This window comes from Grammomys surdaster, unplaced genomic scaffold, assembly GCF_004785775.1.
Source record: "Grammomys surdaster isolate TR1022 unplaced genomic scaffold, NIH_TR_1.0 257, whole genome shotgun sequence".
Lineage (NCBI taxonomy): Eukaryota > Metazoa > Chordata > Mammalia > Rodentia > Muridae > Grammomys > Grammomys surdaster.
Genome location: NW_021604698.1, coordinates 5,945,134 through 5,972,070, shown reverse-complemented (window position 1 = coordinate 5,972,070; position 26,937 = coordinate 5,945,134). Strand labels below are relative to the sequence as shown.

The 26,937-nt window shown below is 36.6% G+C and overlaps 1 protein-coding gene across 8 annotated transcripts in view; it reads left to right on the top strand.

Moving 5' to 3' along the window:
* Positions 1-26,937, top strand: part of Relch (RAB11 binding and LisH domain, coiled-coil and HEAT repeat containing) — an 83,423-nt gene that overhangs the window by 17,992 nt on the left and 38,494 nt on the right. For 6 of the 8 annotated variants that reach the window (XR_003712395.1, XM_028775594.1, XM_028775597.1 and 3 more), the window contains exons 3-12: positions 842-913; positions 1,025-1,080; positions 1,176-1,289; positions 4,423-4,626; positions 4,731-4,822; positions 5,406-5,699; positions 8,480-8,555; positions 9,523-9,618; positions 16,627-16,739; positions 25,652-25,742. Coding sequence is in view for 7 of the 8 variants with exons in the window: in XM_028775594.1 (XP_028631427.1) it covers positions 842-913; positions 1,025-1,080; positions 1,176-1,289; positions 4,423-4,626; positions 4,731-4,822; positions 5,406-5,699; positions 8,480-8,555; positions 9,523-9,618; positions 16,627-16,739; positions 25,652-25,742 (1,208 nt within the window). In the remaining variant the exon portion in view is untranslated. Of the gene's footprint in view, positions 1-841; positions 914-1,024; positions 1,081-1,175; positions 1,290-4,422; positions 4,627-4,730; positions 4,823-5,405; positions 5,700-8,479; positions 8,556-9,522; positions 9,619-16,626; positions 16,740-25,651; positions 25,743-26,937 lie in introns of those variants that run through there. The other 2 variants (XM_028775598.1, XM_028775600.1) reach the window with 2 other exon arrangements.

Sequence of the window (26,937 nt, the reverse complement as noted above, 5' to 3'; positions counted from 1 at the left end):
GAGATTTTCCCAGCATTCGTGCTGTCTTACAATCAGACTGTGATAGGAGGAGAAAGTTTTAGTTTATTAATCTCTCCTGAAAGAAAATAATTTGTTTGAAGACCTATTAGAACGTTTAAATTCTACCTAATTTTACCTCACACAGCTATTTTAGAGGTGATTGGTATGTATGTAATATTTGCTTTAGGATTAAGTCATTTCAATTTTTGGTGCTAAATGAGAAAAGAACTAAAACATTTAGGCCTTTTTATGTGTGTCTTTAACCTATCTGCTTGTTTTTAGAAAAAATGCATCCTTGGAGGAAAATGTATAGACTACACCATTTGTTACACATTTAAATGTAACTCTCAACAAGCAGTCTAGCCACTAATGTTTCTACAGTTACAACATTCGAAACAGTACATTTCAAAGTAACTTAAGTAGCTTTTTTTAAGGCTTGTTAGTTAATTTTCATATAACTTTTACCTTCCTTCCTCCAAAATTATGTTAACCAAAAATATTGCATTACATTTTCTTACCCAGATTGGCTAAAACAGAAGTACCCAGATTATTAAATTTTTAATTATCTCAATAAAAGTATTGTATTTTTAATAGCTGTATTCCTTGTCAGACAGCTAGAACATATACCCCTATTCTGCTAAAACTATGGAAAATGATCACCAGTTTGCTTGCAAATCAACTCTGCTGCATGCGTTCACAAGTTTCATAAAGGTTGCATGCTTTCTGTTTTCAATACAAATTGTGTTTTTTTTCATACCCATCTTTGCTTTTTATTTTTTTATTTTTGTTTCCCTTTTCTTGGTTGGATGCCTATGTGTGTTTAATCCAAATCCCTGTCCAGTCCTGGAGTTTGAACTACGGAAAGCCAAGGAGACCATTCAGGCCCTCCGAGCCAACCTAACAAAGGCTGCAGGTGGTGTACATAAAACTTTTTGAGCCTTTTCCCACTTTTACAATGTAGAAGTAGCTGGACTATTTTTAAATATATAAAATAGTAAAATATTATCTCATTTTATCCCACCAGAACATGAAGTTCCTTTACAGGAACGAAAAAATTACAAATCAAGTCCTGAAATTCAGGTGGGTGAGTGACAACTCCAGTTATCTTCGGTACAACCCAAGTGTTGAAGGGGCAAAGCTCACATTTTCCCATCTGTCTTTTACTTTGCTTCCAGGAGCCAATCAAACCTCTTGAAAAGAGAGCTCTCAACTTCCTAGTCAATGAGTTTTTGTTGAAGAATAACTACAAGCTTACATCAATAACCTTTTCAGATGAAAATGATGATCAGGTAAAGTTACTGTTTTAAGTAACGTCTACTTTTAATCTACTTTTTAATCTACTTTTTCTCTAACTTGATTTGTAACACTTATGCTTGCAGTAAGATTCCATGTGGGTAGTGATTTCTAAAATCAGAGCAGGTACTATTCAGTTTAGTATTCAGTTGGCTCACAGACCTTTTGTAGTTAAATAAACCTTTTAAAAGAAAGACTAATCTTTCTTTCCAAGTAGCTTTTTACAGCCTAATAGTAACTGTATAGCCCCTTCATGTTTGTGTTCATTCATAAAGTGTACTTTTAAAACTGAGTAATTACTTGGTCCTATTGTTCGGTGCAGACTTAGAAATTGAGTCTAACTCTAAACAATGTCTTGAGTAGCACTGTATATAATTCAGATGTTCAATAGCGATGCTTGGAGGCTTTTTTTTGGTTGATTGGTTGTTTTTGGTTTTTGGTTTTTTTATGTGTTTTATTGTTTGTTTGGTTTTTGTTTTGTTTTGTTTTGTCTTGTTTTGTGTGAGGCAGGGTTTCTCTGGGTAGCCCTGCTGTCCTGGAATTTGCTCTATAAATCAGGCTGTCCTTGAATTCAGAGATGCACCTGCTTCTACCTCCCAAGTGCTGGGATTAAATGCTGGGCTTAAAGGCGTGAGCCACTACCATCTGGCTGCAGAGTACTTTGAATGACTATATATACAATGCGTGTATACATGTGTCTATTTGGTTCTCTGAATAGGAACCAGTTTTTCTTCTGTTAAAATGAAGACAAAGAAATGATCGTTTTATTATTCCTCACCCTGGAAATATGACAGCTTACTGTCCTGTGGGTCTGTTTGAATATTAGATGTTGAGAAGTAAATACCAAAGAATTTATTATGAATAAAGCAGAAGGCTGTCAGTTTTATCTTTGTTTATTCACTTACTTTTGTGGTGTTAGAGATTGTACCTTACACATACTAAGCGGCCACCCTACCTCTAAAGCTGCATCCTCACCCCTAGAGGCCAGTATTTTAAGTGAAAGTTATTTTTGCTTCATAAAATATCCTGTGGATATTTTTATAGAAATGGAAGTTAAAAAAGGACATAGCTATTTATCTACTTCTTCAATTATCATTATATTTGTCAAGACTTAAATGTGATATGGTTAGTTGTGTATCAGTTAATAATACAGCACTTTCTGAGAATAGTAGCAGTCATTCAGTGATTTGACCACTGTGAAATTCATTGTTATAAAATATATTTATGGAGAGTCAGCAAAGTACTGTAATTCTACTTTTATGTTATTTGTATATGAAGTCTATCATTGATTTTGATACAGTATGTGGCTTATGCTTATAAATATTTAGTTATCACATAGTAACTTTACTGAGCTTGTACTATGCAAAAGACATTAAATATTTGCCTATCATGATTGCTGTGGGTATAATTGAAGTTAATCATGTTTTTATCACTAACTTAACAAGGTGGAAAGGGTGAAAGAATTACAAGCAACAGAGAGGACAGGTCAGACAGAGTACGATCTCTTTAAGCCTAGACTTGTCAGTTCTAACTTTTAAATACAAAGAATTGATCCTTCTCAGTTAAGAGGCAGACAGTATCAGAGATGTTAGCGATACTCCCTCGATATGTGACAAGGAAATAGCTCAATAGGATATAGAAACTCTCTGGTCTTTCATCAGTTGATTTGACATTAATAAAAATGGAAGTGGAAAGGAACTACAGTAGCCAAAGCAATTTTGATAAAGAACAAGGAAGACTTGAATCACCTACCTTCCAGTCTTAAAAGATAAGACAATGAAAACATATTATGTTGTTATGTAGACAGGTATAGCAAGGAACCTATTCCAATGTAACCCAGAGGTAAACATGTACGTGGCCTGTTGATTTCTCACAAATGCAAACTTACTCCCATACAGGAAAGGTAGCCTTCTTAAAAGTGGTACAGAAAAATGTGGTGTCCATGTGCCTTCCTAGTAGGCCTGAAGCGCCTTCTATATCATGTGAAAACTAACTCAAAAGGGATTTTAATATGAACCTGTAAGGCTTATAGGGGTAAATGGAAGCGGGGTAAATCTTCAATTTTGAGAGAGAGATAAGATTTCTTAGATATGACACCAAATCATGGTGTGCTTCGAGTGTACGGCCATCAAAATGTTTCTAGTTTTTAAAAGATACTCTTTGCTGGTAAGATGTCTCAGCAGATGAATGTGCTTGTACCAGGCCTGGCAACCTGATTTTGATTCGCAGAGCCCAGGTGAATATGAAAGGAAAGAACTGACTCCTATGTGGTCCTGACTTCCATACTCAAGCCATGGCATGCATGCACAGACACACACATTATGGAAACACACATGATAATGATAAGTTCTTAAGGCTGGAGGGATACCTCAGCAGCTGAGAGCTCATGCAGTGTAGACAAGCACCCGAGCACTGAGCTCCATCCCAGTCCGTCTTTTATAGGCTTAGCTTTAAAAAAAATAAAATAAATAAATCGCATCATCTAACAGAATTAAACAGAAAGCATAAAATCCAAGAATGATAATTGTGCAGTGTAACAGTACCTAGAATATACACTTTGGGTTTTGTTGTTGTTTGGTTTTGGGTTTGGGTTTGGGTTTGGGTTTGGTTTGGTTTGGTTTGGTTTGGTTTGGTTTGGTTTGGTTTGGTTTTTGGAGACATGGCCTCACTATGTAACCCTGGTCAACCTGGAATTCAATACAGGGTAGCTTCAAACTCACAGATCCTTGTACTTCCTTTGTGCTAGAAATAAAGGTATTGCATCATCATCATACCCAGCACATTTAAACATTATAATAAAACTATTATCTCTGGTTTTCCAGGGTAGTAATACACAAAATGCAAGATAAAATTACCTAAAAGGTTTTTTTAATTATTATTTTTAAGTGTGTGTGTGTGTGTGTGTGTGTGTGTGTGTGTGTGTGTGTTTGTATATGGAAAAATAAGGGAACAGATTTCTTGAGTTTGTTTTCAATCTCTACCGTATTGGTACCAGGGATTGAAATCAGGTCATCTAACTTGGCAGCAAGTGCCTTTGCCCACTGAACCATCACACCAGCTTCTCAAAGGTTGTCTTCTGTTGTTGTTGTTGTTGCTGTTCTAATGGGTTTTTTGTGTGTGTTCTATTAGGATTTTGAATTATGGGATGATGTAGGATTAAACATTCCCAAACCCCCAGACTTGTTACAACTTTACCGAGACTTTGGAAATCATCAAGTGACTGGGAAGGATCTTGTGGATGTGGCCAGTGGAGTAGATGAAGATGAATTAGAGGCTCTCACTCCAGTTTTAGGCAACGTCCCTCCAACCCTTGATACTCCCCTGCCTATAGAGGTAAGAAATACCAGTTAAATACTCATTTCCACAAAACATATTTATGTAAAAATGTTACTGTGAGATCTTGAGTTTCTGCTTCTTTCTCCTGCTTTGATTTTTAGAACTCCTTGCTAGTACAGAAATTAGAAGATAAAATTAGCTTATTAAATAATGAAAAATGGTCATTGATGGAGCAAATCAGAAGGCTTGAAAGGTTAGTACTTAGTTGTTATTTCTAAGTCTTAAAGTTTGTGTTGACATTGGCAGGTTATATAGCTATGTGAAACAAGATTTCAGTAGCAAGGCTTAGTATTTTTACATAGCTGTTATTAAAGCCTTTTAATTATTTTCTGTATTTAAAATAGCAAGATATCTCCTTTCACCAATAAAATAGGTTAATGTGGTGTTCTTATACTTAAGAAGTTAGATGTTTTAACTTGACCCAAGTCTTGTCAGTTTCAGTAAAGTAACTCCAAATTAGTGGCATTTATATTTAACCATTTATTATTTCATTTACTTTTTATAATACTAAGTGGGTTTGATGGGGTGATGTCCCAGTTTCAGATGGAGATTTCTCTAGAGCAGACTTTAAGGCCATTGTTTGTCCTCCTGGTTGATGGTTTGCAGCTACAGTTTTAGGACTAGGAAGCTTCAGTTACTCTTGTACAGTAGAGCCTGGTCATTCAACAGCTAGTTGACTTTAATATGTTCTGCTGTTTCACCCCTTCTCTGGGGGTGGATACTATTGTCCAAGCTTTCACAACTGAAGTTGTTCTCTGGGCATTTTCTTTCTTCAGTGAGATGGACATCCTCAAAACTGAACACTTTACCACCCCAGCAGTTGGTGATTCTGTTCAGCCTTCCTTGGTTTGGTCTTCCCCAAAAGACTCTGAAGACAATAAACAGAGCCCAGTTGTAAATAGTTCAGACCAGGAAAAAACAAAGGATGTTCATCTTGAAATACCAGATGGAGCTGATTCCTTTATTCCTAAAGAGAATTCATCAGATTCTTTCCCCAGGAAGGAAAGAGAAGAGCTGCCACCTTCTTCTGTATCAAGTAAAACCACTCTCCATTTCGATCAGCCCAATAGGTTAGTGTACATGCTATGCTTTGACCCGTGTCTTTCATTGTTGTGCACTGGCAGGCTGGAAGAACTTCACTTCGTTTTTGGAACACCTTTTGCAGAGTTACAAATTTTTATATTTGATGTGTTCAGCACATAGGCAGAATATATATATAAAAACAGGACAAATAGTATTAAATTATATCAAAGAGAAGAAAACCATACATTGACAGTTCTGTCTTCTTCGTTGAGTGCATAAGGCCGTAGGTTAGGCGTAGGTCACTAGTGCTCTTGGCCTTCCCCTCCCTCCATGCTTCTTACTGTTTTTGCTGTTCTCAAACTCAGATTTTAGTGCTGCATAGTTGCCTGTGCTATAACAAAACAAGACAAAATAGTTTTATTCTTAGTCCTTTTTTCTATATGTTTCATTACTAGTAATGTGCATTAATATTCTCTGAATTAATTCACTTATTTTTTGCTGGATTGTAATACATAAACTCAGAAAATGAAAAAATTATAAACTATGGCTGGCATCCTTTGTGATCAAATTATTTGGTAGAGAAAACAAAGCATAAATTTTAAATATTTTCAATTGTAACTTGAAAAAAATACTGTTAAGGGACTATTTACTAATTTGTTTTTCATACATATGTGCTTAGTGTATATCCGCTCACTTACTCCTATATTGGACTTTTGGCCACAAACTTGTTTTAAAAAACAGGCACAATATACTCAACATTAAGATAAAAGTTTTAAATCATGGCTAATTTGCTTTAGACTTACAGGTCCTCTTTACCAGTGAGAAATACTGAATTTGTTTGCATAAGATCATTCAGTTCATGAATCACAACCTTCTGTACCTATCAGATATAGTTATCTTTGTGTATATGGAGCTGACAAAATTAGAATAAGGTGTGCAATCCTCAAAGACTTTTCCTAATGTGGATGAGATAAAAATCATGGAAATGTATATGGTGGTGCTCAATGGTAATGGCTCTTGTAAAGTCCTTTTGTATCAGAGCATCGGTATTGTTCTTTTATCCTCTGAAGATAGATGGTGTTATATTCACTCAATGGGTCGTAACTATGTTCCAGGCTGTGCTACAGAGAATACATTGGCCAGTGAGACACACTGTAATCCTTTCGTTCACAAGCATTGCAGCATGAGAGAGAGCCAGTGAGACAATTAAACTAAAGCATGAAGAATAAGAGAAAGGTCTTGCTTTGGGAACACATAATCACAGCACCCAACCTAGTTATCAAACAGAAGGGTTTCAGTGAAGAAATGCCATCTAATCTAAATTTTGAAGGCTTAAGTGAGAGTTAACTAGGCAAACAAGTTAGAGGATGAGTGGGTTCAGAGAGTGTCAGGAATGCAGATAGAAGAAACAGATTTGCAAGATAACTAAAAGCTGGAAGGTTTATTAGATTTGAAGTGAAGAGAAAGAAATGAGTCCAGTGAAGTTTAGAGAAAGTCTAGTTTGTGGTTTCTGGTTTCAGCAAGTAAGTAGATTGTGGCCCCTTCCATATAGCGAGTATGGCACTGCATAAAAAAGCAAGGGTACAAGCAAGTGTGGGGACAGCTCTCTAACTCTGTAACCATAGGATTGCTTATGTGCAACTTTGTGCTGCCTACTAAGTACAAGTTTGTTTGGGTTTTTTTTTTATTTTTTGTTTTTTAGGGGGGTTTTGGTTTGGGTTGGGTTCCCCCCTCCCCCTTTGGTTTTTTGTTGGTGGTGGTAGTGGTGGGGTTTTTTGTTTGTTTTGTTTTAAGTTTTGGCTTTGGCCCTGTCTTTGTAGATGGGGCACATGAGCAACCCATAGTCAACTTTATGAGTACTATTTCATAAATGTCAGTGTTGTAGAAACAAAGATAGAGTTGACTATTCTTATTAAATGTAAAAGTAAGTTAATATTTTCTATTGCCTGTCCAATATTTTTCCTTTAAATTACATCAGTAATATTCACTGCCTTCTTTTATAGTTTTTAATGTAGGTTAAAGGTGTGTCATTATAGATCAGCACAGTTCCAGTGCCTTTCTGGCTTTGTGTCTTGTTCAACCTTTGTCAGCTTTGCTGAAGCCATAGAAAATGGAGGATGGAGATACTATGCAGTTTAGATTGCAGAAATATTTTCTGTAATTATGGATTACTGTACCACTTAGTATGTAATCCACGAACACTTTAAGGGTATCTTAGTCAGAGTTTGTATTCCTGCACAAACAGCATGACCAAGAAGCAAGTTGGCGAAGAAAGGGTTTATTCAGCATACACTTACCACACAGTTGTTGATCAGCAAAGGAAGTCAGGACTAGAACACAAGCAGGTCAGGAAGCAGGAGCTGATGCAGAGGCCATGGAGGGATGTTACTTACTGGTTCGCTTCCCCTGGCTTGCTCAGCTCTCTTATAGAACCCAAGACTACTAGCCCAGGGATGGCACCACCCACAAGGGGTCCTCCCCCCTTGATCACTAATTGAGAAAATGCCTTACAGCTGGATTTCATGGAGGCCTTTTCTTAACTGAAGCTCCTTTCTCTGTGGTAACTCCAGCTTGTGTCAGGTTGACACACAAAACCAGCCAGGACAAAGGGCCAATCGTTTATATGGTGCCAGGCTATTTATTTGCAATAGGCAATGTTTTTTCTCTTATGATTGTATCCATCAGTCTGGTAGCTGAGAAATCCTGGAGTAGGATTAGTGTATTGAAGTGAGTTTCCATATGCAGATATGCAGCTTCCTTCCTCCTGAGATAGCAGTGCTAATTCTTGGGTACTATCTCTCTCTCTTTTTCCATTATTTTCTTGTAGGAAATTGTCACCTGCTTTCCACCAAGCACTACTCTCTTTTTGTCGAATGTCAGCAGATAGTCGGTTAGGATCAGAGGTGAGTTTATATTATTGATTTCATAAAACAGCTCTACTTTTTTGGAAGGGTTGTTTATTTGTTTTAATGCTTATAGGGTTTCATATAAAAATGTTTATACTGTGATTCCATTACAGTTGAAAATCTGTTATTTAAAAGTAATTTTTAAAGAAATAGTACCTAAAATTTTAAGCAGTAAGGAAGGCAGCTGATTATTGGTTCACTTGCAGTCTAGAAAACTTTATTATAAAATTAGGTCATCTTTCTTGGGCCACTCATGATGCATTTCATCATGCAAGCTCTTGGCATGGTTGTAGCTTTTGGGGGCTGTTTTTAAGAGAAAAAGCAAACGAATAAGCAATCATTGAGGAGGCCCCATTTCTGGACTATCCCTGCTTCCCAGAACTGAAACAATAACCCCAGGTCTCACTAGTATTATTTTTTTTAGTAATATTTTATCGTATTTTTAAGTAAATATTTCTTTTTCCTGGCATGTAGAAATGTACGTATCTGCACATTGTGACATTTAGATGCATCAGTGTACAAGGATCCGTTGGAATAGGATGACTAACATCTGTCATTTCAGATAATTTTGTGTGTTGGACATATTCAGAAATTATAAATTATCTCTAAAAGTTAATTTGTAATATTCAATTTGTTATTGATGACCATACTTACCCGACTATACTACCTCCCTGCCTGCTACATAGACAACTTAAGTGGAAGGCACTTGCTTAATGTGTGTTAGCCCCAGTGTCATACACGTTAGACATTACCCCACATACCCGGCCTACCCCTGTTACTAGCATATTTACTCCATGACTGCCCTTCAGATGTGATGTTTTCTGGGGCAGTCATACTATTATCAGTATGAATTGCAATTCTCAAATGTGTGTTTACATCAAGGTGACAAGATCCAAAATATAAACTTTTACCCACCTTTGTGCACAAAAGTCATCCACAGTCTTTTAACTGTTTGGTTTTCTAGGTGTCTAGGATTGCAGACAGTGAAAAAAGTGTTATGTTAATGCTGGGTCGCTGCCTGCCACACATTGTCCCTAATGTGCTGTTGGCAAAACGAGAGGTAAGACACATAGAAGTGTTTTCATCCCAGTAGTCCCATCATGTGGTCCATTTTTGTCATTTTGAAGTTTAGTGTTATATTTTTCTTTTGTTAAGTCTGTTACTTGCAATCATATTCTTACTTTTGTGCATGCATCTCTGCTCCTAGAGAATGGTTTTACACCTCTGTCAGGTGAGTTCAGTAAACCTGCATGGTGTTCATGGTTTCCAACTTTGCTTAAAGCGTTCTTATTAGCTTCTGCAGAGCTATTACTGTAGGTCCATTTATGTGTCATGGATGTAGTTATCTTCACATTACCAAACACTAATTGATGTTTTTCTGTTCTTTTGATGTCTTTGATATGTCAAAAGTTGACACTCATTGAAAATTAGCAAAGATTAATAATTTCTAATATACCTTTTCTCTAAATGCATTTGTAACTGCCTGTTATAAATGTTAGTTTTATTATATTTGTTTAACAATAAATTATGATAGGATAGTGGTGATAGTAATTATGATAACCTTTTAAGGTTTCTTTTAAAGGTTTTTTTTTTTGTATTTACATTCTTGACAGATGCTTTAAATATCCTGGATAAAACTACAAGTACATTTTAGTACATGTGACCTAGACTATGAGCCCAGAACATAATAGGAAGTTATCTTTATAGTTATAAATTATTATTATATATTTATATATATTTATCCAATAAAGATTAAAATATAAAGATTAAAATGTTTTTGTCATCATGTTAATGTTTACCACTGATTTTACTCTTGATCATGGGACCTACAGTATGATAGGTACATAATGCATTTGCAAAACCCATTTAAAGCTGACCTTAGTTATCTATTTAAGCAAAGAAATTTGTGCTGATCCTCAAGAAAGGATATTTAAGGCTTTGAACGTTTGTATTCCTATAGGTATTTTTAATTTTCAAATAAATTGAAAGTATTTTTGCTGGGGGCTGTATTTTTATCTAGTTTAAAATGATTATAAATACTATGTATGGAAGTTTTCTAGATCTTGAAGGATCAGTGTCCAATTTCAGATTGTTTTGCAGTTCTGCCTGGCAGGATGGTGTTTGAGCTTTTCCCTTGTCGGCTTGTAATATCGTTGTGTTATGAATTACTGTTTGCATCCCACTTGTTCTTCCTCAGTAGTCTTTAAATGTAACTAAACCTGATTCTTACAAGATCAGTCTGGCCTATTTTATTTCCCATATTAATTATAAAACACTTCTATAACTAAAATCTGATTGTACTGCATGAAGTATTTATAGATACGCACCATCAATAATCGGATACTGTGTGTGTATGTGTGTGTGTGTGTGTGTGTGTGTGTGTGTGTGTATGTGTGTATGTGTGTGTGTACATACCCAGGTATACTTGTCTGGCTAGTTTTAATTTTATGTTTGAAAACTACTAAATGTTCTTGTAGATTTATGAAGAACTGATCCTTTTCTCTATATAATTATTTTTATCTTGTTCCATTCAATTCAAGTTGTAGTTTCTCAAAATTAAGTTAGTAAATAGTAAAATGTCTATCAGCTTGGCTTAAAACAAATCTCTGGGTATAGAAGGACAAAATCTTAGAGCATGTGCTTAGCACCCATGAGGCTCTAGGTTCAGTCCCCAGTACCACCAGAGGGAAAAGAGAAGCAAAAACTTGTTTTATTATATCCCTGGCATTGAATTCATTTTTATATTTCACTTGTTGAAGTCTATATTTTTAAAGAGCTTTTATGATTAAAAGGTTGTTATTTGAAGCTTATTTTCCAAATTTTGTATCCCTTTTTTCAGCATAAACAGAGTTTAAAAACTTAGTCAACTATTGATCATAATAATATTCTGATTATATTACAATACATTAGAAACAGTATTTAAGACTTTGCTAAGCAATATATTAACACAGATTAACTTATTTTAACAAAAGGTAAACAACACAAACTCTTTTTCCCCATTCCACATATAATTTTACTACTAATATTTTTTTCCAAATCCTTTGATCATTTTTAACTAGACTATCATATGTTTTAGCTTTAACAGTATAGATCTTAATATATTCTGGATATGAAATCCTTATCACATATGACTTGCATTCATTTTATAGTCTAACCTCTTATATTAGGATTATTGAGCTGACATGTTCAAAACAGATAGTTTTGCCTGTTGAAGGCCTTTGCTACTGTTGTTGACAGTCAGCTGGCTATAGATTGTTTAGGTCTAGAATCTCATAAATATATATATGCTACTTATCTTTAAACCACTCCCACAGTGTTTTGATTACTCTAGTTTTTAGTAAGTTGAAATAATTAGGACATCTGAGTCTTCCAATTTTACCTGTTTCAATATTACTTGGTTATTTGGAGACCCTTACATTTATATAGTTTAATGCTTAGCTTCCTTTTCTGTAAAAACAGGTCATGAGGATTTTGAAAGAAATTACACTGAATCTGGAACTCACTCTGTAGACCAAGCTGACCTGGAACTCAGAGATCCACCTACCTTTGCCTCCTAAGTAGTAGGATTAAAGACATGCTCAACCACTGCTCAGCTTGTGTCGTGGCTTTCATTTCTTCATCAGTACTTTAACTTCTTTGAGTATATTTCTCGTTAGCATTTACTCTTTTGGTTGGTGTCAAAAATGGAAATATTTTATTAAACTTCTTTTTAGACTATTCATTGCTAATATATAGAAATTTGACAGACATTTGCATTCATTTATAATATCTTATAACTTTGTGAATTTGCTTTCATTGTTAATAGTTTTTTATGAGTTCTGTGGTATCTTCTGTATGTAGAACCACAGAATTTACAGAGATAATTTTAGAGACTTGAGTACCCTTCACTTATTCCTGTTTTCAGTACTCTGTGTAGGATTAGGAATAAATTTTGAGTGGCAGTCTTTTTAGGAAGCATTTGCACCTTTGTGACTGATCTTGTGTGGGCAGAGATGCTCTCAGGCTTTTTTGCCTTTAAGGATTATGTTAGTGTGGGATTTTATTTTAATGCCCATTACTATGTTGAAGGAATTTTCTTCTGAGTTTTTTTTTCTTTTTTCTTTTTCAATTAAGAAAAAGCATTAAATTTGGTCATGTGCTTTTTTTCATATGTATTAATGTGATATTTGATTTTTTTTCTCTTTGTTTTATTTTTTTTATTGGATGTTTTATTTACATTTTATATGTTGTCCCCTTACCCCATCTCCCACCCACCCAGGAACCCCCTATCCCCTCACCCCTCCTCCTTCTTCTCTGCGGATATAACCTGCCTTTGTTTTATATTTATTGTATATTGGTTTTATGTTCATTTTTGACTTGCTAGAGTATAGCCCTTTGTGGTTTGTAATCTTTTTAATGTAGTATTGATTGGACATTAGTATTTTGTTGAACAGTTTTATGCTTGTATTAATAAGAGATACTGGTCTATAGTTCTCTAGTGTTCTACTGTTGTTTTTTACTTTGGGTATCTGGCTAGATATATCTTCATAGAATGTGCTAAGGACTACCTCTTCCCCTCACCCCCCCCCCATATTAATTAGTTGAAGTGGGATTGATGCTGAAAAATCTCCGCTGCTGGACCTTCTTAGTTTGGAAACTTTTGGTTACTTTTTAAAACTCCTTACTGCATCATGACACTCTCCACAACATCTAAACATTCCTTTTGTTTTTAGATCCTTTTTAGATGCCTATCCCCTTCTTACCTAGTACAAATGCACACTATTTTTTCAAAATTTAAAAGTGAGGCTAGAGAGATAGCTAAATAGCTTAAGAGTACTTGTTGCATTTTCCCATATCCTGAGTTCAGTTTCCAGCACCCACATAAGGTGGTTCACAGCCATCGGAAACTACAGCTCCAGGGAATCCACTTCTAGGCTTCTGGGTGTATACACACACACATACTCTTGACATATGTTCATTCGGATATATAAAAGTTTTTAAAAAAAATTGATCTTTAAAAAAAGTATTTAAGATTTTTGTTTCTTTGAAGTATGAACACAGGATTGGAAAGATGGCTCAGTGAATAAAGTGATTTCCCTTGTAAGCCTGACAACCTGATTTATGATGCCTAGAACCAATTTAAAAACTATACGTAGATCTGGTGGTCCTGGCTCATGCCTTTAATCCCAGCACTCAGGAGGCAGAGGCAGGCAGGTCTCTGCATTCCAGATCAGCCTGGTCTACAGTGTGAGTTCTAAGACAGCCAGAGCTACACAGAGAAACCTTGTCTCTGACTGCATGTGGTTGGGGTGAGATTGGGGGGCAGATGCTATAGTACATGTGACTATAATCTCACTCCTATGGAGAGATAAATAGAGACAGAAAAATCACCAGAAACCTATGGCTCCCTGAAGTAGTGAGTCCGTGACTCACGGGTGATGACTAATACCAGAAGTTGTCCTCTGGCTTTCATACTTTTGCTATGGCAAGTTACAGACACACATCCTCACACACAAAGACCTACAGACACAGAGATTAAGTGCTGAGGAGATGGTTTGTTTGACAAGAAAGCAGGTGGATCAGAGTTTGGATTGCCTTGAATAAAATCCCAAGCCTTGAGACATACGACACAACAGGATCTCTGAAGCAAACTGGCCATATGGTCAAACTGTGAGTTTGATCAAGGGACCCACCCTATCAACTGATGCAAGGAAGATGCCATGCATCGATCCTGGGACACACACATACCCCACATGCACACACAGGAAATAAAAGTGGGTACTTGAAAAAACATGGATAACTTGGAGGGAAATTTACTTTCAGATTTCATGTTATTAGAGTTATAATTACCATAAATATTTTCTTAACAAGGGTGGTTATGATTTTACTTTTGTGTAAAAAATCAAATCCTTAAATGTCTGGAAATGACATTTTATATGTAACTCTGTTACTTTTGAAATATTTAAATTAAATTTTATAAAGATATTTTTAACAGTATTACCTCATCTGCTTAGAGAAATTTAGCTCTTTTTTTTTTTTTTTTTTAGATAAAGCAATCAGAATTACAATGAAAGTTTTAAAAAGCTAGAGTTCTTGAATTAGAGAGAAGATGGAAAAGGAGAATCCTGATCCAGTTTGTCAATGAATGTGTTAGGTGTAAAATGATGGACCATAATCTCTGAGGTGTTGATGTGTTAGTGCTTCAGAGATTTGAAGGTGAATTCTCAGTAAATGTGCAAAGAGCACAAAGGGCATGTGTTTATAGAACTCAGTATTTCAAGAGTAGTGTAAGTAGAAGGTGGGAATAAATAACTGACAGAACTGGGATTAGTTGAGGCCAACCTTGCTTAGCAGGTAAAATTCTAGTGGTGTTCTGTGCCATTTTTGTTAACAAACCTCTCAGTGTTTTTATCATCATTTCTATCAGCACTGTGTCTGAGGAAGAGGCAATCCGGCATACCTTCTCTGCTGAGTTGTGTATGTCACAGCCATTAATGTGTCAAAATGTACCCAGTTACCATAGTGCGAGCATCAACCAAAAATTATTGGCAGTGATTTCTCATATGTTGCAAATTTTGCTACAAAAAATTAAATAAGATAGAAATTATTAACAGTTATCATTTTAGCAAACAAAAAGTAGCTTGTTTATTGTTTTTTTTAACAAATCCGAGAATCTTAATTTTTAGAATAAAGAGAACCAAACTTCAATGATTTGCTTCTCTTGTTTCGATTTGGATTGTTTGGTAATGGCTACTATGTTGAGAAGCTTTTTAGGCCACCTTTATTCTCATGAGATCATTGTGTCCACGGTGAATGTATGTATGTATAAAACACTTGTCCTCTCTGCACTGATTCAGATTCCTTCCTGTTTCACTTGAAGAAGCTGAGAGAAACATTTGCCTTTCTTAGTATAGAAACATGGTTGGCTTATCCTTAGCTACTAAAGTTCAAAGATTTTCTACAACAAATGAGAAACTTCCTCTTTGGTTAAGAATATGAAGCCTCATGATAAAGGAAACAATTGTTGCAAAACAAACAAGAAATAGCATTATGTTTTGTGTTAATTTTTAGTTTTTTTAAGACCAAATATTACAAAATAATTTCAAATGACTTATCCATAAAAGATGAAGCTATAATTAGGCAATACTAAATGTGAAGGGTACAAAATATTGAGTTACATCTGATCATTTTTACATTTCAAATATTATCCAGGTCCCTCACCCCAGAACTCCCCATTTCATCCCCCATCCCCTCTCCACCTGCTTCTATGAGTGTGCTCCCCCATCTCATCCCCCACACCCACCTCACCACCCTGGCATTCCCCTACATTGGGGAATCGAGCCTTCACAGGACCAAGGGCCTTGCCTCTTATTGATGCCCAGCAAGGCCATCCTCTGCCACATAAATAGCTGGAGCCAGGGGTCCCTCCATGTGTACTCTTTGGTTGGTGGTTTAGTCCCTGGGAGTTCTGGGAGGTTTGGTTGGTTGATATGTATAAAGAGAAGCATATTGTAGTGTGGAAAGGAATTTTTGTTACATTTTTTCGAAAAGTTTTTGTTAGTTTGATTTTTGTTCTCCTGTGTTTTTGACTTGGGATTTTATTGTTGTTGTTGTTGTTGTTGGGGATAGTCCATGTGTTGTTGAGCAGAGATCAGGGCCTTACACATGCAAGCGAAGTAAGTATCTCACCACCGAGGTGAATATCCAGTCCCATGAAAAAGTTTTGTTTTGTTGGTTTTTCTTTTTTAATTTTTAAACCTTTAAAAGATAGTGAACCTCTTTGTAAGAAATGTAAAACACTTTGAGAATTAAAGTTATATCAGTTTGTCACATAGTAGGATGTTAATTTAGTTAGAAAAGCCTAGTTGGAGCCTTGGACAATACTGGATAAGAAAATAAAGATAGTTGAATTTTAAGTACCTCTATTGCACTGCAATTTATCCTCCTGTTTAACCAACATATACATGTTTATAATGATACTCTTGTTTTTTGAGATTTAAAGTTTGTTTTAAGAATATTCTGAAAGAAAAAATAGAATGTGCTGCCATGTATTTTTATTTTCAATTTCTCTACCCTCATATTTCTTTAGGAGTTGATTCCTCTCATATTGTGTACAGCATGCCTACACCCTGAGCCTAAAGAAAGAGACCAGCTCCTCCATATACTCTTCAACCTGATCAAGAGGCCAGATGATGAGCAAAGGTGGGTATACTGCTTCAGGGATAAAACATGCAGTGCTGACATAATGGTTTTTTCCTAAATGGGCACCATATTTGGTGATTTCATCTCCAGGCCTTTTTCCTTCCCAGTATCAATTTCAATGTATTGGACTTCTCCTGTTGTGTCATGTAGGTGGCTTCAATAGTGTTGTCATCTAGCTGGCTTTCCTTCTGTTCACCTCTTTTTTGGAAAGAAGCCTGTAATTTGCCCCAACAAATAAACAGATAATAAGGAAATCACTCTGAGAAGTTAAGCCTCTAGAAATAAGTAAGTTCCTGAAGTAGAATAGTTATGAACAGTATGTACAAATTCTATTGAGAGCCCTACTACTATCATTACTGACAACAAAGTGAATCTGTACCTTGTTCTTGAACTGTTAATTTCTCATGGTCTCTAGACACATGTATGTACTGAAGGATATTGTCACAACTATCTTATATTCTGATCTGGAAATTCTGTTAATTAGAATCTAGTAATAGACTGTTCTCATTTTTAAAGAGAGGTGTTAGGTTGTAGCTGAGACTTCATAATAAAGGAGACAGATGAAGGAGTGTAAACCGTGCTGCTGTCCTCCCGAGTGGTAAAGGTGAGTCAGCTCTTCATCTACAAAAGTCAAGAAGCTGTAGTTAGGTGACAGGGAGAAAACTGATCCCACTCAATGATCGTCCAAGCATTTTAATATCCTTAGGTAGGAGCCTAGCCTTATCTACCAACGTGTGTTCTCAGTGCTGTTTTTTGATGAGGGAGAAGACCTATTAAAAACAAGTGGTAAAATCTCGGTAATTCTAATCTACTTCCTCAGATTTTCCTTGGTTTGTTTGTTTTGTTGGTTTGGTTTTAGTTTTTTTAAATCCTCCAACAGAAAGCAAGTGTCTTTTTATTTGTTTGTTTTTAATCTTAAGAGAGACTATCTGGTTTGAGGTGGCAAGTAATTAGCGTTTCAAAATATTCCTTTTAATTTGGACATCTCTCTGAAGTCGTAAACTACTTGAGAGTGGGGAGAAGAGTCTGAGCAGTAAAAACAATGTGAGACAGGTGTGCTTGGGAAATAGATGTCCCCAGTGAAGCTAGAGTAGGACAGCCACTGTGTGTGCACCCCTTCAAAGAGAGGAGGGGCTGTCTTTGATTGTGTAGAGTCAGACAACATTATTTGTGTAAGGAAACTGGTTGCTTCTGCCCTCCTTTCATCTGTAGTCCAAGATCCTTGCCAGTAAGAAGAGCTAGACAGGAAGAAAGGCACATGTGGCATAATTTTGACCAAATTATGTAGTCTTTGGCAAAATCCTATAAAGCTATTATAGTGACCAGAAATCACTCAAGAAAGTGCACAACTAACTAGATTTGAATGAATTTGCAAGCCATCTCAAATGTTTTTTAATAACATAAATTCTCATTGTGAAGAAAATAAGTACTGAGGCAGAAATGCTAGCTATCACATGACTAATCCCATACTCAGGAGACAGAGGCATGTGGTTCCATTAGTTTGGGGACAACCTGATCTACATAGTGAGTCCCAGCAGGGCTTTATAGAGAGACCTTGTCTCAAAGTGAGAAAAAAGAAAACCAAATACTAAAAAAAGAGAGAAAAGCAATCCTAGATTCAGTACAGCACATGACATTAAGTATTTCCTATGCCTAAAGTATCTCAGGAGTAAGCTATTGTATAGCCTCTTCCTTACTCTCAAAGCAAGTCAAACAAAGTTGGAATAGTTCTTAAAGAAACAGAATTAACATGAACACCCATAAAAATGTCACTGTACTGTGAGCGTTGCAGTGATCCTGAAAATCCACAATATATATGAGCATAGTACAGTGAGAGATGCATGTATGAAATGTCAATGAAATTAATCCTTTATCAAGTATACTACAGTGAGACAGATACATGTGTGAAAATGTCATAATGAAACCAATCCTTTTGTCTAACTACACAGTTAATAATTAACTCATAATGAAACCCACAATAACAATGTACCTTGAAAAATAATTTAGTGTAGAAATATTTATAAACATTATTTGATATTTTTTAATTTAAATTCTTTATTTACATTCAGTTGTGGCTCCTCCCTCAGGCCCCCTCCCCACAGTTCTTCATCCCATTCCTCCTACCCCTTGCCTCCTAGAGGGTACCCTCTTCCCCATCAGGCCTGCCTCTTCTCTGGTGCCTCAAGGCTCTCAAAGGATTAAGCACCAGCCAGACCTGGTATATGTGCCAGGGGCCTGGGACCAGCTTATGTAGCTCCTGATTGGTGGCTCAGTCTCTGGGAGCTCCCAGGGGTCTGGTTAGTAGAGACTGCTGGTCTTCCTATGGGTCACTCTCTTTCAGCTTCTTCAGTCTTTGCCCTAATTCAACTGTAGGGGAAGGTTTCATTCCTGTGGTTGGCCATCTGCCTCTGTCTCAGTCAGCTGCTGGTAGGGCCTCTCAGGACAGCCATGCCAGGCTCCCGTCTGAAGGCACATCGTAGCATAGCAGTGTCAGGCCTTGGTGCCCACCCCCACCATGAGATAGATCCCAAGTTGGGCCAGTCATTGGACCTCCTTACCTTCAGTCTCTTTTCTAATTTTGTCCCTGCAGTTCTTTTAGACAAAAACGATTCTGGATCAGGAATTTTGACTGGGTAGTAACCCCATTCCTCCACTTGAGGCCCTGTCTATCTACTGGAGGTGGACTCTTCGAGTTCCCTTTCCCCAGTGCTGGGCAAAGGTCACCCACAATGAGTCTTGAGAGTGTCTCACCTCCTGGGTCTCTGGTACTCTCTAGAAGGTCGTTCCGCCTCCCGCTCTCCAAGGCTGCTTATTTCCATTTATTCTCTTGGCCCTCTGGGCTTCTCATCCCCTCCCACCACCACCCCATATCTGATCCTGTTCCCCTTTTCCCCTCCCCTTCCCCTCTCCCTCTCAGGTCCCTCCCTCCTCTTACCTCCTGTGATTATTTCCTTCCCCTCCCAAATGGAGTTGAAACCTCCTCACTTGAGCATTTCTGCTTGTTACATTTCTTATGGTCTGTAGGTTATATCCTAGATATTCTGTACTTTTTGACTAATATCCAGTTATCAGTGAGTACATCCCATTCCTGTCCTTTTGGATCTGAGATACCTCACTCAGGATGATATTTTCTAGTATTACCCATTTGCCTGCAAAATTCATGATGTCCTCATTTTTAATAGCTGAATAGAATTCCATTGTATAAATGAACCATATTTTCTGTATCCATTCTTCGGTTGAGGGACATCTACATTGTTTCCAAATTACAAATAAGACTGCTATGAACATATTGGAGCACATGTCCTTGTGGTATGGTGGCGCATCCTTTGAGTATATGTTCAGAAATGGTATAACTGGGTCTTCAGGTAGAACTATTTCTAATTTTCTGAGGAACCGCCAGATTGATTTCCAGAGTGGTTGTACCAGTTTGCAATCCCACCAATATTGGAGGAGTGTTCCTCTTTCTCTACATCCTCACCAGCATCTGCTGTCACTTGAGTTTTTGATCTTAGGCATTCTGATTGGTGTGAGGTGGAAACTCAGAGGCATTTTGATTTCCATTTCTCTGATGACTAAGGACTTTGAACATTTCTTTTAAGTGCTTCTAGGCCTTTTGAGATTCTTCTATTGTGAATTCTCTGTTTAGCTCTGAACCTCATTTTTTTAACTGAATTCTTTGGTTTTTGGGATGCTGCTAACTTCCTGACTTCTTTATATATTTTGGATATTAGTCCTCAATAGGATGTATGGTAGTGAAGATTTCTTTCTCCAATCTGTAGGTTGCCGTTTTGTCCTATTGACAGTGTCCTTTGCCTTACAGAAGCTTTCTAGTTTCATGACGTCCCATTTATCAATTATTGATCTTAGAACCTGAGCCATTGGTGTTCTGTTCAGGAAAATTTCGTCTGTGTCAGTATGTTCAAGACTACTTCCCAGTTTCTCTTCCATTAGATTCAGTATATCTGGTTTTATGTAGAGGTTCTTGATCCACTTGGACTTGAGCTTTGTGTAAGGTGAGAAATATGAATCTATTTTCATTCCACATACAGACCACTAGTTAGACCAGCACCATTTGTTGAAGATACTTTTTTTTTTTCCCACTGCATGTTTTTGACTTCTTTGTCAAAGATCAAGTGTCCATAGATTTACTTCTAGGTCTTTGATTCTATTCCATAATCAGAAACGAAGGAACCCAAAGAAATTAAGTCTTAGAAAGAAAAGTCCAGAATAACAGTATAGCAATAAGAGTAAAATATGCAAGTTCTTCAAATTTATAGTAAGACCCTTCAGTAGATTTAATACTACTGAAAACTGGGCATATGTTGTAAACAACAAATTAAAATATCAGTAAACCACTGTGTTGTCTGGCCCTTGGAGGACTGAAGAATTGTTTGCTTAAACATTGGTTTTTAACAATTTGCATGAACTTTTCAATAGTAGTTCATAATTTATAGTGGACAGAATGTAAATGTACATGTATCTCTAATGTGATTATATAAAATATCTTGAAAGACATGAGAGCCTTTCTAAATTAGTTTGTTTTATCAGCAGCTTGATAATCTTGAAAACCAAGTGGCACATTTACTATTTCACTCAGTGTAAGTTTACAGAAGTTCATGAAGAAAGCCTAGCAGTTCCTCTGTAAATGTTACTATAATTTAAACATTCCCATTATGATCACTTTTCATGAACTTAGCCATCAATGTATCTGTCCATCCTTCTTTGACCCAACACAAAAGCAGTAAGTTATAATCTCTGAACGTTGGTTTTAGTCAACTCCTTGGTGGTGAAATCCACTTTTATTACAAAAAGCATTGAATTCCGAAGTTATGTACAAATGAATAAAGGAGACATTACTTGGTGTGTTGAATAAACAGGGAATCTCTGCAGTATTTTCATTCTTATTCTAGTGACCCCTGTTGAGTTTGTGCACTTACATTTTAGTTACCTGAGAGCATCTAATTCATATTATCTTTTTGCTTTTCTTCTTCATGCTTGATTTCTCTTAGGAATTCCTATTTTTCCTCATAAATGAACATGATATAACCATGGCTTCAAAACAATTAGTCTTTATAAACCTACTACTTGAATATTTGCATCACTGATGTATCATTAAACCAGTTGCTGTGAGAGGAGTACAATGTTTAGGCCACAACCAATAGATAAGAAAAAAATAGAAATTTATTTTCTTCTAAAGCGGGGGTTCTCAACCTTCCTAATGCTGCATGTAACCCTTTAATATAGTTCTTCATGTTGTGCTAACACCCGACCATGAAACAATTTTTGGTGCTACTTTATAACTTTAGTTTTGCTACTGGCATAAGTTATATTGTAAATGTCTGATACATGTCTAATATTCGTCCCTTGTAAAACGGTAGATTGACCACAAAGGGGTCTCAACCCACAGGTTGAGAACCACTGATCTAAATAAATGGTGGTTTGATTGCTAGTCATGTATAGAGAATTTATGCCCTAAAACAGAAGCTGTAAAAAGCTCATATTTCCAACTGTAGGAGAGGATCTGCATTGATCTTAAAATAGCTAGCCAAGCTGTAAATTTGCATCTTTGTCAGAATATAACAGAATTTATCATCTTTATCTTTCCTGATCTCCTCAAGATTATTGAGAACAGAAGCCATTTTGTTAGTTGTCAGAGTCCCTGAAGAAGATCAGGAGCAAGTTCACTAGATACAGTATTTCCAAAACTTTATTGTCCATCACAAACATACTTGATCAACACTATGTAGGTCCCTCTGGATCATACCAGTTTCTGAGGAAATCAGATCTGTTCTTTCAACAGCCATCAGATGGAAACCCTGCAGAGTAGATGGGGCAGAACTTGCTGGAACAAGTCCTTCCTGGAGCATTCATGCAGCCTATAGTGGCAGCAGACAAGACCAGATAGTGTAAACTTGCCATCAGACAGCACCCTGCAGGCAGGAACTCAAGCAAGTGTGTTGTCTACCTCAAGTGAAATGTTCAAGCACTAGGAAAGCTTCAAGGGTAGCCTGAGGAAAGCAGGCTGGCAGGAGGGAGATTAAGGATCAGAAGATAGAATAATGAATGGGCCTGGATGTTTTTCTGTTGCAGTCTTTACCTTGATAATAAAGACTTTGCTTTTATTTTGTAAAACAGAGTTGTGCTTCCTAAGTATTTAATTTTACAGCTGCTTCTTTTTAACATCTTCTGATGATTGGTTTTTGTGAAAGTCATAAACAAATGAGCCCTGAGACATAAAGCTTGGAAGTTAAACTAGAAAGAACTCCAAAGTATGATCGTGGAGACTAACATGTCCTGAAATGTGCACTATGTGTCTCTCATTCTCATAGAATCTACCCAAAAACAACAAAGTGGAGAGATGCATCATCAGGACACAGCCACAGCTAGGTGACATTAGCGGCCTGCGTGCTCACTGGACAAGTAGGGATGAGGGAATGAGATCACCATGGAAACACTAGCCAATTTCACTGTTTTCTAAGGACAGTTCAGTGATACTATACAGGAAAATGCATATCTCATTTTCTTCTTTAAAAAAGTATCTTTTCCTGTCTTGGTAACTTAGTAATAAAATACTTTCTTTGAATTTGTATTCTAGGTTTGCAAGACAAAACTTAAACATAACCACTGCCACCTGGTGGCAGGAATAGTATTCCTGTCTAGTGTTTTATCTTATAGAAATACAACTTTTTATTTTAAAAAAGACTAGTAAATTAACAATAATATTATTATATAAATGAAAAGTAGGCAGAAATATTTGTTGTTATTTGTTTGATAGGTAACCATGTGATTTTTTTTAATCTAATCTCAGATTTCTTTAACAATAACCCAGTAAAGCTTAATTTATATTCCATAATGGTGCTTTCTTCAGTTCTTTGATAATAACCATAAATAATACCAGATTTCTAGCTAAATCATTTGATAATTAGTTTTATTTTTTACTGTATAGCCTACTTTCAGTGCTATTAATAAGATGTTAGGCATCCGACCTTTTCTATTTTGAACTGCATTTCAGAGTTACCACTTTCTCCTATTGATGTTTAGATATGGTTAGTATAGTGGTAGTACATGATTTCGTGATTTCAACCTCTGTACATATATATCATGAAAAAATATTTTAAATGCTTAAAATTTGTGTGCCAGTGAACATGACCACTGTCTGGGGGTGCATGTATGTTAGCCAGAGAGCAACTTGGGTATTTTTCTCAGGCACCGTCCACCATTTTAATTTTGTTGGCATTAATGATTGAGCCCAGAGACTTATGATGTGATAGTCATGTTCTACTACTACAGCTCCAGACCTGGCCCTTAGAACATAGTCCTTTGGGGCCTAGGGGACAGGCAAGGATGACTAGCCAGAGAGCACACAGATCTGCCTGACTTTACCTCCCCTGAGCTGGGCTTGCAAGTATCCCCCATCATACAGATTTTTCTATGTCATTCCTGAGTAGCTGCAGTTATCAAACATTTATGGAATATATACATATGTGTGTAGTTGGTATAAAAATAATGAATTATTCGAAATTTCTCATGAGGAAGCAGTTGACAGATTTTCTTGTTATATTTCCTGTTATTCCCTTTAGTTTACCTGCCTTCCTAAGGTGGATGGAATGGAAAAAGAAAAACTGAGAAATTAAAACAGGGTGATAAAGATATTAACTTGACCAATTGGCAAACAGCAATAGGAATACTTAGAATTGATTTTTTTTCTTGTTTGTTTTTGAGTTCCGTTTGGTTTGAGTTTGTTTTAAGACAGGGTCTCGCCATGCATGTAGCCCTTACTGGGCTAGAACTTACATAGACCAGACTGGCCTCCACTCACAATGATCTGCCTAACTTGCTGCCAAGTACCAGTCTTGGCTTGGGGAGGGGGAGATTCTTGAGGAAGGAGTGTTTGGGAAGCTGAAAACTTTGTGTTCTGCTCCTGATGGCTTTCCGGATAGCTCAGCAATCAGAGACCAAAACATTTTATTTGCATATCAATTCAATCATCCACTCTAGGTTCTCTTTTGATTATCCCATGAGTCTGCCTTTTATGACCTTAGCCCCTTGATTCTTAGAAAAGGACAAATACATTTCAAACAAACAAACAAAACAACAACAACAACAAAAAAAAAACATGGCAAATGATTCAGAGATCTGCCCGCCTTTGTAAGCATAGACAGTAAACAACTTCATAAGATCTGGCTCCAAGACCACCATTCCCACCACACCTGGGCCTAACCTTACTGTGTTCTAGACTGACCTTGAACTCAGGAATGGGCCTGCCTTTGTAAGCACTAAGAATAAACTTAGCTGGGTATGATCTTGCCCTGCAACCACCACTCCCCAGATCTCTTTATCTCCTTTAATATCTTTCTCACATATTATCTGGCTCATAATGCAGCTGCCTCTGATCTGTTAGGTTGGTGAAGCCCCTCATATAATTCATATTGTGTCCTTATATTTTGCATAATTGAGAAAACCTGTTTATTTATTTTCAAACTCATGTTTTTAGAGTTCTTTCCCACAATGTTAAGGGCTGTCCTGAAAGTCATAGCATTTACTATTTTTACTGAGAACATAGATACACTCTCACTGCTTCTAATTATCATGGAGCCATTAACCTTGGCAGGGGGAGTATTTCCCAAAGGAGAAACATAAATTGTGTACATTACTTTATACAAACAAGCCATACGCCCAAAGCAACCATCAATACATCAGCCCACACCCTGCCCTGCTGGCTCTGCTCCAGGGGCAAGAACTGTGGCACACTGTCCCTTCCAATGGCATGCAGGACTCAGCACCTTTCCTCCTAAGTGCTAGTATTAAAGGGGGTGCCACCATTCCTGGCTATTTAACTCTTTTTAAGTTGTGGTCATAGTTCTATTTTCTAATGCACATTCAAGGGATCTTTTTTTCCTGTTATTTTTCAGGCAAATGATACTGACAGGTTGTGTGGCATTTGCACGTCATGTTGGACCAACGCGTGTGGAGGCTGAACTTTTGCCGCAGTGTTGGGAACAGGTACATTAACTGTTTTTGTTAGCTATTTTGTTCTTAGTTTTGAAGGTTTATATTTTTGGAATGCCATGAGAAAATCGATGGAATGTAGATTATGCTGCTGTCTATAGCTCAACACATGGTTTATTTGCACAAAAGAATACTCTGGGATGTCCTGCTTTAGTCATTCATTCAGCAGATACTTAGAAAACACTGATTCCAGTGCCAAGTACTAGTATAGTGACTAGGAAAACAGTATGAAGAAAGACAGAGGCATTCTAGTGAAGAGATGAGAGTAGGCAAAGACATGATGTGCTTTCTTGTGTTGGTATATGGGAAGAAAAACAAAGTAAAAGGAGGTTGAACATGATAGAATGTATTGTCTTCCTCTGAAAAAGTGCTGTTGAACCAAGAGTCTCGGTGAAGTAAGGAGCAGCAGGTGCAAAGTCCACACAGTGTTCATTTGGTGAGTTTGAGGAAGAGGTAGCAGTGTGTGCTCTCACGCAGATGGAAGACCTATATAGTTTATACATTTAGGTTTATTTTACATTCATGCAGTATGCCAAGTATAGACCATTGATATAGCAGGTTTGTATATTTATAATTAAGTTCTTTTTCTGAAGTAGTTTTTCTTTTATAATATATGCTGACATAGTCCAGTCCTGCAAAGAACTCGGAATTACTGATTTTGTAGACATAATAAGTCATTAGGCACCTTTAAAAGATACTTTTCTATTATAGAGACAAGTTATAAAGCCTAATTTACAATATCACAGTCTCTTGTTCTTAAGAAAACTGTTGGTCACAGGTAACACCAAGTGTGTCTCTGTTTAAAGTTCTAGTCCTAACTTCTCTGGGCATTTGTTACTAAAGTGGTAGAGCTATCAGGTTTAGAGTAAAGTGGACAGTGTAGCATAGTGTAATAATATTTACATCTGACAATGACAAGCGACATCTTCTTTATTACAACGCATGTTAATTTAGGGTATGTCTCTAATTGCTTAAAGTCAAAATTAACTCAGATGCACCATGAAACTTTGAGTTGAGAATATATATATATATATATATATATATATATATATATATTCGTGTGTGCATATAATGTTTTATAGTTTCTCCATTTTCCCTTTCTAACTTGCTTTTATCAAGCTGAGCATAGTGATAAAAACATATAATCCCAGCACTCAGGAGATAGAGACAGGAGGAGGCAAGGCTAGAC